The sequence below is a fragment of the Falco cherrug genome, chromosome 3 (assembly GCF_023634085.1).
Source record: "Falco cherrug isolate bFalChe1 chromosome 3, bFalChe1.pri, whole genome shotgun sequence".
Classification (NCBI taxonomy): Eukaryota; Metazoa; Chordata; class Aves; order Falconiformes; family Falconidae; genus Falco; species Falco cherrug.
The window spans coordinates 23,798,166-23,815,158 of record NC_073699.1 but is presented as its reverse complement, the minus strand read 5'-3'; the positions used below and the strand labels follow the sequence as shown (position 1 = coordinate 23,815,158).

The following is a 16,993-nucleotide window of genomic DNA, read 5'->3' as shown; positions in this document are numbered from 1 at the left end:
ATTATGGACACATTCTGACCACAATATTGTCACATCACACCACTGAGAAAATCTGTTCTGCTTTAGGCCAGCTGTTTCTCTATTCATTTCATACTTTCACCTTAATGCTGAAAAAAAAAGATGTTAACTGCATCACTAATATTTGAACTGAGAATAATTAAAAGATCACTGCAATGTTCTCTGACCTTCAGTTACTTATATATACTCTCAACTATAACTCTAAATATAGCTTAACGTCTGAATACATATTTTATTAAAAATTCACTCATGAACCAGACTAGTGTGTTTCCTGGCATGCTATTTAAGTAAAGCTTTAAAGTACCAACTTAGTGAATAATTGTTCATCAAACAGTAGAAAAACATAAAATGAAGTACAATACAAGAGGGACAGCAATGTAACATTTTAAATGCCTAACAACAAAATAAATTTGGTGCTAGCTGGAGTACACAAATGTGTGTTAAACAGAGTTGTGTTTCATTATATTAACTTCTGTAAGCATATAGCTACACTTCAGGATAAAAGGATTAAAAAAAAAATGGTTCCAGCAAATACATAAGAATTAGAAGTTATGTTGTGGAAGATACTGTTCCTTCAAAAGACTGTGAGATCACAAAAAAAGCTGTTACACATGCAGCTTCTGAGTGAAACATCAAGAAACATGAGATCTTAATAGAGGTGGCTATCCTCTTTAAGCTGGATGATGATCTTGCTTACCATTGCTATAGTAGGTTGACTAACTATTGTATGTAGCCCAGTCAAGATGGAAAGGAACAGTGAATTCCATTTTAAAACAGTGCAGTCTCTTAATTGCAGGTTGTTCTATTCCACAGAACCCTTTCCTAGTCCCACTGTGATAGTCAATGCAAAGATAGCAAAATTTGTGTAAAGAATGAAACATGAGCCTCATACATATAACCACCAAAACAGCCCACCTAATAAATCCTCCTCTAGTTGAGTGGGTTATTGAAGTCTTATTAGACAAGTGAGGACCTTCAGACTGCTGCCCAAGTTTAAGTTAGAAACATGCATATTTATCAGGTACAGCCAGTGCAGATGACTGGATTTGTTTCTTTAATTCCAGTTATTAATTAATTCACTTACCTTGATTACTGACTAATACTGCATAATCCTATCCTATGTCAGTGTCTTCCAGTCTTTGGAAACCAGAACAGGAAAATAAATATTTTCTTTTATGTGCAAAGAAATGGTAGGGATTTATTTTTTTTCCTTCTAAAAACAGAATACCCTGCAGCTATCTTGTCTGTTCTAAAAAATCTTTAAAGAAAAATCTGTATCTATAAGGTTAATGCTTTGTGCTGGTTTTGGCTGGGATAGAGTTCATTTTCTTCATTATACCTAGTATGGGGCTATGTTTTGGATTTGTGCTGGAAATAGTGTTGATAATTCAAGGAGGGTTCCGTTGCTGCTGAGCAGGGCTTACCCAGAGCCAAGGACTTTTCTGCTCCTCACCCCACCCCCACCAGTGAGTAGGCTGGGGCGCATAAGAAGCTGGGAGGGGACACAGTTGGAATAGCTGACCCCAAGTGACCAAAGGGATATTCTGTACCATAAGATAACAAGCCCAGCACATAAATCTAAGGGAAGAAGGGGGTGGGGTGGTGGGGTGGGGTGTCAGAGTGGTGGTGTTTGTCTTCCTGAGTCACCGTTATGCATGATGGAGCCCTGCTCTCCTGGTGATGGCTGAACACTGGCCTGCCCATAGGAATGGTGAATTAATTCCTTGTTTTGCTTTGTTTTTGTGTGCAGCTTTTGCTTTACCTGTTAAACATCCTTATCTCAACCCAGGAGTTTTCTCACTTTTACTCTTCTGATTCTCTCCCTCATACTACTAGGGAAGAGAGTGAGTGAGCTACTTTGTGGGGCTTAGTTCCTGATGGGGTTAAACCATGACACAATACAGAATCAAGCACATATTTACTTAACTAGTATTAAAAGCTGTTTTTCTCTCCACCTCAAAATACCTGACAGAATAACCTTTTTTTAAGCAATAATAATGTTTTGCAATCTTCTACTGGAAAATTTGCACATTAAAAGTAAACAAAGAAATATCAATTTTTAACATGCTAAAAAAAAAAAAAAATCACATACTTTACTCTGCATTTTCACCTGTGCTTTCAATATGCTCTTACTGCCAAATAAATTAGAAAATGTATTTAGTTAATTTACATATTTTATCATTTACATGCTATTCTCAATAATACTGAAGTTCACTGTTACATTTTCATTACTTATTCATGTTGTTTATGCAAACTAATAGCTGCATCTAAGAAGACATATTTAAAATCATTGCTTGGATATACAAGCTTGATTTCAGATACTTTTTTATAGTAAAAAGTATAAAAAAATAAGGTTAAAAAAATCAAAGTTTATGTAGCTTAAACTATTTTTCCTTTCTAAAATTTCCTTCATTAATATATGCTTCAAAAAATTGGCAGCAGATTTAGTTCAACAGAAGATGAAGTACCTGGTCTTACAGTGCACTCTAACTAATCCCTTAAATACCTTGGAAATTAGGATTCTCTGGCAGCTGATTTTTATGAGATTGTTGTAACTGACTACTACTCTTCATTTTTTACGCTTTATTTACCATTATATTATATTAGTGCTACTTAAACTAAAGCTTGGAATAATTACACACTGCATTTATTATTCAATGGACATTGTAAAGCATATTATGGATTACAAATGTATATGGAAAAGGTCAGATGCTCAAAGTACTACTTGGTGTGGGTATATATATGTGTCTGTATTTATTTTTAATTGTTTTCTGAGCTTTCTAGAATTATTAACCTTTATAGTTCATTCTGCCAACATTTTCAAACTTCCTCTGATATGAAGAGAACAACAGCTTTAAGAAAAGCTGAGATTTTAACTTAATCACTGTGGGGTTTTCAGTTAAATACCAGCTATCTGCATAGCCATATACAAAGATCATATTTTTGTTCCCTATTCCCAAAACCATTTGTGTATTCTACAGTAAGCAGTCAGTGACTTGTCATAGGAAAAATGAGCCCACTATCTTCAAGAAGTGTATACTGAAGACCAAATATCTACTTAATTACTGACAAATCTGCTAGGTGGAAGTTAGTTCTCTTTCTGGCTTTTTGACTTGATAGTTTTTTGTGTACAAAGGTCTTTCACTCAATGAGTATGTTCATACAGAAGGTTGTCTGTAGTGTGGTGTATATCGGTTAAGGTATACTCAGACATAGATGTCTACTCTTTTACTTTCTCAGCAACCTTCGAAGTGCTAAATATTTACATCTACACACAAAAAGTAACCTTAAAATCCCTCCAAAACAGCATTTGATGTATGTTTTAATCTCAAGCAGTATTCCTTCCACACAGTGATTTCAGATATTTCACTACATTATTTCCCATGTTGCTGTTCTAAGTCACACCCTGCTGAGCATGCAAGCACAGTAAATCCTATTCCTGAAGTCCAGATGCAAATGAAAAAAAGATACCTTCCTAGCAATTTCTTTGAATCCCCTCTGGTGACCTTTTAAAAAACCTGTCTCTCTCCACTGACCATGCTGGGAGGAAAGCTTGGAATAGTAAAGCAATGGGAATATATTTGTAAAAAAAAAACAGGCAGTGGAAGCTTGGGAACAAAAATTTAGTATTCAGAAGATATTTCAATCACACAAAATAAAATCCTTTATATTTTCTTTAAAAATCCTTTAATTGCCTTTTCATGTCTTTCCGACTATTAAGACCTAACTTTTCAGAGTATGTAGCGTTTGAGTAGCATTTTACATATTCAAACCACAAACCTAATTGATTTAAATTATACTTTTAAGTATTTGGGTCATGTTCTATGTGATTTTATAAAACAGATGTGTTATTCTGGGCAAAAAGAAAATGAGAAATGCTTTTAAGTAGGCAACATATGACAATTTTAAATAAAGCATGCTGCTAAAGTGGTTAAACTGAACATTACTTTGGAACTATAAAACTGAGTCCCATTCACAGTATTCTTGCAGCTAACAAAGCTGAGTGTTAGTCTGCCTTCTGCAATTGCCTGAGTCATTCCTTACACACCTTCAGACTTTGAAACAGATTACATGGTGGTGGCCCTTCAACTCCTGACTTTAAATATAAACAATTATTTATCATCACTGGATTGAAACAAAACAACTGCTACCACCTCCCACCCAAAATAGTATGTAAGACCACTGTTGAAGATGTTCCAAACACATCTTTACCTGCATGACAGCCTTAATTCTGTCATCAATTAACTTTTCAATGTTAGATTCTTCAGCCTTAAATTTCATTTTTTTGGGAACATAAATACCACAACAGTTTATTACTTATAATGGTATAATAAATTTACACACAGAAATTAATTTTTAATAATTGTTTAATACTTCTGTATACGTGCAGGCTATAGGACACTCTCTAATAATAAATGTAATTTTTATTATTTTAAAGGACTACTTTTCCTTCTTTACAGACTTCATCTTGCCTTTTCTCGTGTGTCACTCTGTCCTTCACAACTTCAAGCACAAAGTTATACAGTATTAACAGAGTAATTGGTGACATTGCACAGCCACTCGAAGGGGCTATGGTTTTTCCCCCACTCTCTACTGATTTTACAAGTTTTAATTGTAAAAATTTAGGGGAACTATTGAGTAGTTTAAAAATAAAAGCATCAATTTTGTCTTCTTGGTTTGTGGTGTACATTTCATAAAGCTGAATTCTCTACCTGCTCAGAGGTATTGTGCGAGCATGACAGTGCATGATAAAAGTGACAATATGAGGAAAACAATAGTTTAATTTGTATGAATGCTCATTTGAGTAAGGTTTCTGAGATAGTGAGGAAATCTAGTCTGAACAACCTTTCAGTATTGAAAATCCAAGAGCAGGGGACACAACTTGTTCACATGCCCATGGCAATTAATGAATTTCACTCTGTAATATCATTTATCTAGTCATAATTCAAATGTAAAAGTAGTAGGGATAAATTTATTTTAAAGTGTCATGCTTCAAGAGGAGGTAAATGGATACCTCCAATTGCGGCATGACCTATACCACCTGTTCCATGTGGTTTAATGCCTTCAGTACTTTTACAACCTTAATGGAATGCTAAGGTTGATCTTTGCACTCTGCTGCACAGTAACTCTCTCAGTGCTTTTATTCCGTTCTTTATACCATGAACACCAACCATTTAAACTCATGTCATCCTCAGAATTTCTTGCCAAGGACCTTTCCTAACATGAGAAAGATAGACTTTGGACTTCTGAGAATTATTTTCAGATTTTGCAAGAAGTCTCCTTTGGCAATTATAAGCCATCCTGGCTTTGTATCCTTACCGCTTCTCTGCTTCTTTTCTACTATCTCATTCAGTCCTCTGCCATCTCCAAAGTATGAAAACAATATGTTTATTGCACTTAATTCTCTGACGCAGATAACATTATTTTAAAGCAAGTTAACCACACTGAGGAAAAAACCTCTTTCAGAGAACTGCAGAAGTAAATATCTATCTGGCACATTGAATTAATGAAACAATGAATTAAAGTATAAGTGCTTTAGCAAAAATTAACTAATGAGCAGTAACTGTAGCCAATCCAAAATAGTTAACTACTATCCATCTACAGTATCGGTGTAATCTAATCCTGAGCTTAGTTAAGTTTTAGATATGCATTCTATCTCTTTATTGAAAACAAGCAGTTTTGTCTAGAAATTTATTTTGTTTCATTGTTGGGTTTTTTTGTTGGGTTTTTTTGTTTGTTTGGTTGGTTGGTTGGTTTTTTACTAAAGATGAAAATGTTAAATACCACAGATGGAAGTTAATGACTGTTAGGCTTCTAACAACTGCTTTGTGCCTTTCAAAATCTTCTTTTTTAATTGCTGATACATGATAGTTGAGGATTTGGAAATATAATCAAGCATTCTACACTTGTACTCAAAAAATGCAGAATGGGACAAAAATGTTAATTAAAGTTCCAACTGCTTTCATAAAAATGTTCACATCCACAGTGTTATAAACAGAAAAAAAGCACCTTAATTCTTACATGTGTAAATTAGACTATTACATGACATCTATCTGATTGTTCTTTTAACATAGCTGAACATTTTTAAGTAATGTAAATTAGATTATCTAGATATTCAACCTTGTCTTTACCTACCTATCATAAATAAAAATCACCCAAGAAAGAACTTAAGCCTAATGTGCCTTACTCTTTTACCTTGTTCTAGTCTTACATGCTTATCTATGACAAGAACAAGAAAAATCTTTATAATATTGTCAATAATGGTGAAAATTATTATATTCATTTTTTTATTGCAACTTGTAATACTATTCAGTCTGACTATGATTTATCATGCGAAAAACTGGCTGACTAAAGTCACGGTTTCAAAAGACCACACTAGTATGCAATAACCACACTAGAATCATAGCTTCTCTATGTAAAAAGTGCATAAAAATGTGACCTTTAAAGCCTCTGATTAAATAATCAATATTGAATGATTGATGAAAAAGACGCCAACATTTATTATATTAAAAAATAATAAATAGTAAGATACGTTTTTCTGTACAGTCTTCCATCCTAGAAGTTTTCAGATATAAACATGATCTGAGCTACCTCACACAGCAGCGACAAGTTAATACAGGTAGAAAGAAACAAAAAAGTCACACAGAAAAATAAGAATTACTGCAAATTAAAGTAAGAGCTACTGTCAGAACCAAAACAAAGTACAGGTACTTCCTCTGAAATTTCAGTTTTCAGGAAAACATTTCTTTGGGAGAAGATGAGGCTGCAGGCTCCAGTTTTCCCAGATCCTAAGAATGCAAATTATCTGCCAGGTGATAGAGCAGGTCCTCTCTCCTTCTTCATAATACCTATGCATCTGGTTTTTATCATGGTCTTTAATCACTAAACCACCATGGCTATAGTATGCAATTGTGTACATCAGACTAGGAATTAAGATTTCTTGTTGCAATCATACTTATGAATGTTTCTGTTGCTTTTAAATATCATGGTATGGAATTGCTCTGTGAGAAATCCCAGGACTTTTTTGTTTTTTTTTTAAACAAAAGGCAAATAGTACTTATGAATATTCTGAATACTGAGGGTTTGTTACAAGAAAAAACTCAAAACCAAAACCAAATAAATCATAGGCCATCCATGACAATATTTAAGATTTTTAAATGTATCTTTCAGATGGAGATGTTGTGAAGCCTGGATTCAAATATTTCCAAGGATTAAACAATAGACTATAACGAAACATAGAAATATTTTTTAATGATCAATAAATGATTTCTTCTGGTAGGAACTAGGTTTTTAAACACAGTCATAAATGCAATTTCCCACTACAGGGCTTTTTGTTATTCTGTAAACAGTTGTTGTTTGCTACCAAAAACTTAAAATTAACTATAGTTGGTGAAGCTAAGAGAAATCATTAATCATAATCTCTGTCACTGTGATATTGCATCTGCATATGTTAATTACATCCTGTTCTTAACACCCACCATGAAATGCCAAATAACTTAGCATATTAGCCTGGATAATCTTTGCATGTGTTCATAAAAGAATGAAGCCAATGATATAGTCCACTTCCCATACTTGTTAGAGAGGTTCAAGGTCATTTTTAATAATGAATTCAATCAAATGCAAGTCATGTCTAATGCACATAGGACTAAGTCATAAAAAAATATTAGGTGCCTAAAGGTACACTTGCAAACACATCAGCTTTATGTGCTGAGCAGATTTCAGAAAACTAGTCCTCTATGATCCTGAAAGCCTCTGCTCAGCTTTTATCTACCTCCAAAATCATCAGTTATTGACTTTCAGGGTCTGTAGATACTTATATTTTCTGGTTTTGCACATTCCCAGGAAAGTAAGTTTTGAAAGAGTAAGCAATTCATCAGCAAGCTCATGCTGAAGTCTGACCAGACTGAGAACATCAGTGTTCCTTAACAAACATTTCCTATGGGGCTTCATGTACCACAAATTTTCAGAGAATGCTTAAAACAATCCCAAATGGTTGACTTTCCAAAGTAATAAAGCCATGTTCTTAATTTTCTTTTTAATTCTGCATGGAGAATGTATTGTTGCCCACATTTTATGTAAAAGGTTAGACTTCAGAACATGTAAGACTGGTAACTCACTTCTCTATATGGGCCATTCAAACTCATCTACCGTGTCTCAGGAGTATGTCTTAAGCAATGATGTCAAGTTACTCAGAATGGGTATAGAGATAGTACTCTATCCTTCTCTATTGAGATTCTACTATTCAGTGAATATATCCATATTAACTACAAGAAGAGTTTTTACTTAATAGGGTCTGACTTTGGACCCCTGTATCAGTTTCACCATCATGCTATCCATGTTATTTACCTAATAATTTTCTTCATGGAAATGAGCAAATATTACTGACACAAATACTCTTAGAAGAGAAAAAGCTTTTCTTTGTTCTTCGAACTATACTTTACAACAGCAATTCTGTACATTTTAAAGCATGTTCCTTCAGCCCAGAGAGCTATCTGGAACACTTAAAGTTCTCTCTTCCTTTCCTCTGACCTACTTAGCTCCAAATATGAGGAAAATGAGAATATTAATTTGTAATATTTCTCTTTTTCATATTCTGAGACTATCACTCCCCCTATAAAGCTACACGGCTAAATATGGCTCAAAGGAATTTAAAAGAAGAACCTGGATTCTAAATTCATATTAAAAATGTAAAAGTTCAGAGAGAACGATAGGTAACTTTTTTAAAAAAAGCTTTTTTTACTTCATACCTAAAACATTACAGGTATAAAGGGTGTTCAGTTTCTAATTTTTATTTCTCTTAAATAAGAAAAAAGCACATTTCATTGTAACACTATCAGTTTCAATGGAGTTTCAAAAATACAACTGGCATAATGGAGGTATCTCATTTTTCTACTAAGCAGATTTTTTATGCAGGCAAGACTAGTGGTCAGGAGGTAAAATTCAGCTCTCAAACTATTTCTGCCAGCTCCATGTAATTGAAAACTGATCAACTGATACTGTCTTTCTCATAGCTATACAACTATTCTGTCATTCTTGACGTAAAACAAACAAAAGTGGAAAGAATGGATTACTTAGTAAAAATATATTACATCACAGCAACATATATACAAACCTTAAAAAAACTCTGAACTGAAGGAAAAAGCAATAAAAGGAAAACAAGTGAAAATTGTAAAGCTAAGGCATTTTTATGGCACCTACTCTGACATTATATACTAAAGAAGTGTCGGGTTTGTCATCTTTGAAATAAGGCTTTGTTCATCCAGGAAAGAAAATGGTCCTGTTAGAATCAGTGAGAGATACCCACTACTTCTTTTATTATGAGATTTTTTTTCCCTTTTATTAAAATGGCAGTCCTTCAAAGCAAAACACTCCCCCTTTCATGAATGTTAAAACAGATAGCACTGGAAGATTGCTAACTAGATTATAAGAGGCATGAATAGACACAATTATTGCATAATTGATAAAGAAATTCTTCACCTTTCATTACCCATGAAAAACACTTTCCAAAAGAAGGAAATCTTTCTCCCTTCATATACATCAATTTTCCTCACTGACTCCTACCTAGAAAACAACATTTGTATCTCATTTTAAAATGAGGAAGAAACTTTTAACTTCCATTGCACATAGTCTTCAAGTTTGAACAAACTCCCAAAGTTTGCTAGGACCAGTTTTCCTATTTGATGCCACTGAAGTTTGGTGTTCAGTACTGTGATGGTTTTGGTGGACAATGAAAACACCAAAGTTCTTCAACAGCTTGTAATATTGGTAATTCTTTATAGCTGACAATTCTTCTGTTTTGCTGCTATTCCACTATCCACTTTGCAATAGAAATTAAAGTACACATCAAAGAAAATACATATTCTACTTAAAATAAATATATCCAAATTGGAAATTGAAATGAGTTTTTCTTGTCTTCAAATTATGAAAAGGAACTGAAATTAACATAATAATGAGTTTTTATTTTAACTTATAAAGCAAACATTAGTTTTATAATTTGGCATTTTTGTGTTTTTTATTAACATCTGGATACATAGGAGAAATTTTATGTTTAATCTTACTGAATATGTAAAAAGAATACTGGTTTGTAGTTTGCTTTGTTCTGCTTTTTTATGAAGTGGCCCTCAATTGCTGGTGGTAAGAATTAACATCAAATCAGTAAAAAAAATTAAATCTTCTCTTAGAGTTTAAAGCTGAAAATGCTTATATTTGAGACAGTCAGTGGTAATTTAACATAGAGAGAAGATTCCTGAAATTAGTGCGTTCTTCATAACCATAGAAGTTTGAATGACTGTATCTTTAGTGCATTTCAAGGCTGAATTTTTCTAGACACCACATGTCCAAAAGGTTAAATGATATATATACAAATATTTCACCTATGTGGTTTATAAACCGCTAATAACAAAAAGAAAAAAACATATATTGTGACGTCCAGACTATACCTCAATGCTGTATTTAAATACATATATATGGTATATATCACTATACTCTGCTGAAAATGTATTAATTGAAGAATACAGGTTGGCATAGAGGATGACGTTACTATTAACCTCTATTTGCAATAGTAACTTGTAGGGCTATTTATCCAACGTTACTAAGAACACAAATCAGTATTTATCATGAGTTATTAAATGTTATTTTATTGAATATATCATTGAAAAAGGCTTTGCCCTAAAAGAGAATTTTATTAAAATTGCTCCTAATTTTGTACCTGTTTCTTCCATATGACAAAGCAAGAACAATAACAACGGCAACTATAATAAATGAAAAACTGCTCTTACCATGACAACTGGGCAGGGCTCTGTTCCAGCCAGGTCTTCCATCATCTCCCATGATGCATGTTAGTGTAGAATATCCTTGAAGAACATAACCTGCATCGCAGTAATATGTGACAGTTGACCCCAGTTTATAATCCATACCAAGCCTTGTTCCATTCATTATATTTCCAGGATCAAAGCAAGATTCACGCAGCTTTGCTATAGAGAAAACAAATGCAAACATAATTCTAAATATAACCTAAAATGTTTGTTTTCTCAAGGTCTTCTTTGAACGCCACACACCGTGTAGACACATAATGTTCCTTTTTTTTTTTTTTAAGAATCCTTCCATTATACATCAAATGTTCTCCCCCCTTCATTTTAAAGACTGTACAAATTACTACATAATGACCAAAACCATGACTCCTATATTTTTCCTAAAGAATTCCTACAGAGCTTCATTACACAGCGTTCACTGTGACTGATGATATAGTTATATAGTTAGATGAAGTTAGATCTATGGATGCCATTCCAGTAGATAAGACACATCCTAGTTTTAAAATCTGTGGTCTGAAAACTGGTAAGTCGAGGAAACCAATATAACTAGTTTATTACAAAATAAAAAGTATACAACCAAGAATTACTTCAACATTAATAACACCAAATTAACATCTATATTCATATATATGATATACTGATATATTTTCGTATAACTTTTTTTTTTCCTCACTGATGGGCAAAGCATGAAAATATTCCTTAAATGTATCACTTTTTTTTGTTATTTATAGCTGTTTCAAAATACTGAAATAGACTCAAACATACATGCATATGCTCTTATCTTTGCTTCCCTCTTCCTTCTATAATGTGAATACTATTATGTTTAATATCCAAGACATAAGAAACTGCACAAAAATAACCACTCAGCACTTTTAATTAACAACGTCACTACACAGAAGGGGAGAAAAGCTAAATATTTTTGAAAAATTTGTAAGTTTTTCCATTAAGGAAAACACAGTAATTGTGTCAGGACATGGTGGAAGCTAGAATGAATCTGATGATTCTGTGCTATGCAAGATAGAGTTTGGAATAATAAATGTTATGAAGACCAGACTTTCTTCTTTACCAGGTAAGGGTGTTGTGGACAAGATCAATAGGGAACACATACTTTCTGCAAGATCAGTGCCAACTTTCTAATACATCAAAAGAAGTTTGTTTTTTGTTTTTTTTTACCAGGCATATTTGCACTGTGGAACTTTCTGCTTCAGGTAGTTATGGTTGCCAAAAGTCTATATGAAATTTGAAATTCCTGGAAGGCTATTTAAGACCTTTAAATACAAAGACACTTATCTGATTCTGGCAGTACTTAAGATGAAGCTTCTGAAAACTTACAGATAACAGGGAGCAATGCTTACATATTTGACTTTTATATAGTTTAGCCACATATCAACTATTGGTGACTACTAGAGACAAGCTAATGAAGTAACTAGATTTTTGGTTTGATCCCCTAAAGCCATTTTTATGTTGTAGTATTTCTGAGAGGAGAGAAAGAATTACACTGCAAAACCATAAAAATACATTTGAAGATGGAAGCACAGAATGATTATTTTGAAATTTCCACTTCACATCTGCCAAAAGAATGTGAAGATCTCCTGATTCGGTTAAAAATTTATTAGGATTTGCATATCTCATCTACAGAGCATGCTTCTGATATGAAAAACAGTACAATAACAAGTAATAGTTACATCGCATAAGTAATTATTAAGAACAGGTATTTGATATCCACATTGATTCATTTAGGTAGTTGTAGTGTATATAAAATTTTACAAGCTTCAAGAAAAACAGCAATTACTTCTCTGATAACTTTTGATCCAGTTAAGGCTTCTGAAACAGAGGCTGAAAACAAGCTAGCTATGTGCTGCTGCAATCTCGAGTTCAGCAAGGAAGTCTCTGTTGGCTAACTATGGTAATGATGTCAAAACCCTCTAGAAAAGTACTGTCTAAATGCATGGAAAACAACATGGAAAACCAAGAGAAGCAGGTGCTTTGTCTAGAACATCACCCCTAAGCCTCAAAGAGAACAAAGCCATGATAAGCTTCTTAAAAAAATATTACAGACATAGGTAACTATAGCAAACATTCTATACTTATTCTTCAGAGCACTTATTAGAACTATTAAGAAGCTCCTCCATTACAAAACAGAAATGAAGGGAGGAAGGGAAGAATAAAACCCAACCAGAAACATGACTACAGACCAGACCTTTGGCATGGCTCAGGTCTGAGATTTGTATCTGAAAAACATGACCTGCCAATGAAGTGCAACTTGTGTACTACTGCCACTTAAAATAGGATTAGTGTGCATCCAGGACACAACTGCAAATGCTCAATTTGTGTGAAAAAATCCATGGAATCAGAACATTTTAGGTTGGAAGAGATGTAGTTCCCCACACAAAGCTGGGCCAATTTGATGTTCAGGCCTTTGTCTGTCCAGTTATGATTTCAAAGGATTCAGATGACAAGATCTCAGGGCAAGCAGTTCCAGTGTCTGAGTACCCTCAGAGTGATTTTTTTTTTCTTTCCCCCTCAGTATCTAATTGAAATTTCTCTAGTTGCAACTTGTGCCCGTTATCTCCCATCTTATCACTACATGCTCCTGAGAAGAGTCTGGTTCTGCCTTTTCTATACATTCTCATTAGGTAGTTGAAGCAAACACAGTTCCCTCAGCCTCTCTGTATGTTGGATGGTGCACCCTTCTAGTCATCTTGGTGACTCTCCATTGTACTGGACTTATTTCTCTGTGTCAAAATTGTTGCAGCACTGGTGAGCCCTTAAATGTAGTCCTGGTGTGATCTTAGAAGATCCAGAGGAAAAAAATTACTTGCCTGGATCTGCTGATTCCACTCCTGCTTCTGCTGAGTTAATTTAGTCCATGACTTTGGGCTCCATCTGTCATAACAGTCCTTCAGGGCAGGAGAGATGGTGTGTAGTGGTAGACTGTTGCATGCTGAAACCAGTTCTGGTTCCATCAAAATTAATTCTTCATTAGTCTGGGTGATTCTTACTGTAATACTGTTGCTATGGCATATAGCAACCATAGCAGTGATGACATACAGTATTATATAGAAATTAATATCATACAATTCAAATCATTAGCTGTTCTCACCCAGAATCAAATCCCCTTGAGACACACATTGGACTGCCCAGTCCTTCTGCATTACCCAAAATGTGCACCCAGGTCCTTGAGCAAAAGCAATCCCATGGATAAGTCTGCCTTTGCCCGAGGCAGGAATTTACCAGACTGTTTTCCCCAGCATATTTTTATGTGTACTGCAGGAACTTTATCCCCTTCTACAGTACTTTTAAGTTTTGACTGGGAAGGGCCAGCTCAGCTGGCAGATCCTCTAGTGTTGACTAACAAGGTGACTTTTGCTAAATTTGGAGGTCCTACCGCCCACTGCCTTTAGTGTAGCCTACAGTAGAACTACTGTATCGTTCAGTTTTCCCAGAAGTTGCTGCATGATAGAGGATGAGATATACCCACTCAATGATATACTCTTCATCCAAGTGCCTATGTGGTTGTTTTGGAAATGAGTCTCACTGTCTGACTCAATTCTTTCTGGGGTACTGTGTCACCATAAGGCTTGCTTTTCAAGGCCCAGGATAGTGTTCTAGGCTGTGGCATGGGATATGGGATATGTTTCCAGCCATCCAGTGGTTGCTTTCACTGTTGTAAACTCATGGGATTAGGGTACACACTATGCACTGGGGTCCACCAGAGCCTTATACACCTGTGGGTCTGATGTGCCAGCCCATCAGATTCACACAGTCTAATAAACGTGGTTGTTCCCTTCCTCCACTTGGCTGGAGGCAGGGCCCCTCTAGTCCTGGTCATGGTATGGTTACTCTCTTCTTGTAAACAGGAATCAGGAGTCTCTTCATTAAGACTGGTTGTAAGATCAGCCCTTCTACTCTGTCTGGAGAACTGCCCACTGGAAAATAGAGCAGCAATTCTCCTGGAAGAACCCCTTTTAGTGATTGGTTTTCCTTGCAACTCACATACCCGTGCCTCTAGGGCCGACGCAGATTTTCCATCCCATTTCCTCATGTCCGCTCTGTGGTCATGCAGGTAAAACCATAGGGTGACTCGTGGTATGTACGCATTATATCCTCTCTCTTGAGCACAGGAACACCTACTGCTAATAGCTGAAATAACTGGTCTGCACAGGTGAGGAGTAGGACGTATCCTCTTTGAATTGCTGGAACTCTCAGGACAGTTTATCTACAGCCAAGATGCAGGCCCATAGGAATGATGAGAGACTTTCTTCGTATCGTGGGAGTTGACCAGCCAATGCATCCACTGTTTGTACCTCTCCATCTTTCCAGGTCATTACTGCCAATGAGTAGGCATGCAATGACAGTGTGTGCTATGTACAAACTTCCACCACATGGGTTGTGTGCAGTGGACTAGTTCTTGATCTTAGGTTAACTGCTTGTTTGACAGGTCATGATAGATCACCTCCAGCACAGCTAATTCCCTCAGATACTGGATACTTCTCTCTGTGGTGGTCCACTCACCTTGGTGACATATGACATCTTTCCTGAAGGGATACCTTTCTTTCACACCTGACAGGCATCACCTCCAGAGGCTGAGGGCTTGTGCCCCTTTTCCAATTGATTTTTCAACGCCCCCTTCCCTAGAAAAGGATCCCAGCTGCTTGGCTTCCCTACCCTCTAATTCCAGGCTACTGTCCCCATTATGCTAGCACTGGAGGAGCCAGGTGACAATGTGCTTGCTTGGATGATGGCTGAAATCTTTTCACATATCTCACAGCTTGGTTAGGGATAAGGGTTAGGTGGTTATCACCTCGTTTATAAGTTTTGCTTTTTACTCTTCCTCTTCTGGTGACGGCCCTGATTCAGAGCATCTGCCTCATCCACTTCTTCCTCCTTCCCCCTTCTTAGTAGGAGTTCTCTCCCTTACTAAATGAATTTTCACATCCAGTATTTCTTGTGTATAGCGGTGACTAATATCAGCGCAGGTCGGTCCTCTGGTTCTGCTGTAGAACTGGTTCCCTGTCATGGGGGTTGAAGTAACTGCCGTGCCTGTCACTTTGTCATCAGATCTAGATACCTTCCCTTCCCCTTGAGGGTAATGAATACTGTTGAACAGGGCTCAGTAGGCATGGGCCAGGCCCCAGCACATTGCAGTGATTTGTGTCTCTGGAATTGTCAGGGTGACAGCATACATTTTCCAAATATTTTACTAGTTTTTCAGGATTCTGCTCTTGTCGGGGGGGGTGAAATTCCAAAACACTGGAAGTGTCCACTGTCCTAGGCACTTGCCCATACTGTCTCACACACCCTGCCACTCATAACTATCCAGCCTTGGGGAATATCTCTGGGTGGTACTCTTAAACAGTTGTTTAACCTTAAACAAGACCTGAAACACAGTCAGGAGACACAGCATTATGAACATGCTGGTTTGAATTTCCCAAGGATATTCAAAATGCTCAAGAGCTATTGTAACTAGCCTGGAGAAGAAGGGGAAGGTGAAGGAGAAAGGGAAGGTGAAGGAGTGAGGTAGTGTCCCCTCCTGCCGCCCCCATAGATTGACTCTCCACAGAGAAAAGGTAAAAGGTGTAATTATTAATACTTTGTGACAGATGGTTCGCAAAGTACAGCAATGACAGCAATACTGAGTACAAATACCAGACTAGTCTCATGATCAGTAATTTTATCATATCATAAGCCAGTGTTAAACAGTACAGCAAAATGATAACCTTAATTCAGCCCCCAGTGGTGACAAACAGCCGAACAGGGAACATACACAGCAAGTAAGGTGTCACATAACACAACTCTGAGAACAAGTGCAACAATTCTGAAAGCAAACAAATCAACATTCTGTGACCAGTAACTATTAATCTAATATAATGAATGCTTATAACAAATTTGCTTTAACATGCTCTGGTCAGACCAGTTGCCATTTCAACCCTTCAAGCCTCACACTGAGCACCAAAACAGACTGCTGTGGTTCAAGCCTGTCCAGCAACTAGGCCCCACACAGCCGCTCACTCACTCCTCCCTGGTGGAGGATAGGATATCACAAGGATAAAAGTGAGAAAACTCATAGGTTGAGACAAGAACAGTTTAATAATTGAAATAAAATAAAACAACAATAATAACAATAATAGCAATAATAATAATAGGAATAATAATAATAATAA

At 35.9% G+C, this 16,993-nt stretch overlaps 1 protein-coding gene across 3 annotated transcripts in view; it reads right to left on the bottom strand.

Annotated features, from left to right (window-relative positions):
• CSMD3 (CUB and Sushi multiple domains 3) overlaps window positions 1-16,993 on the bottom strand; it is a 726,530-nt gene that overhangs the window by 186,830 nt on the left and 522,707 nt on the right. For all 3 annotated transcript variants that reach the window (XM_055706136.1, XM_055706138.1, XM_055706139.1), the window contains one exon: window positions 10,797-10,991. In XM_055706136.1, the coding sequence (XP_055562111.1) occupies window positions 10,797-10,991 (195 nt within the window). The remainder of the gene's footprint in view (window positions 1-10,796; window positions 10,992-16,993) is intronic.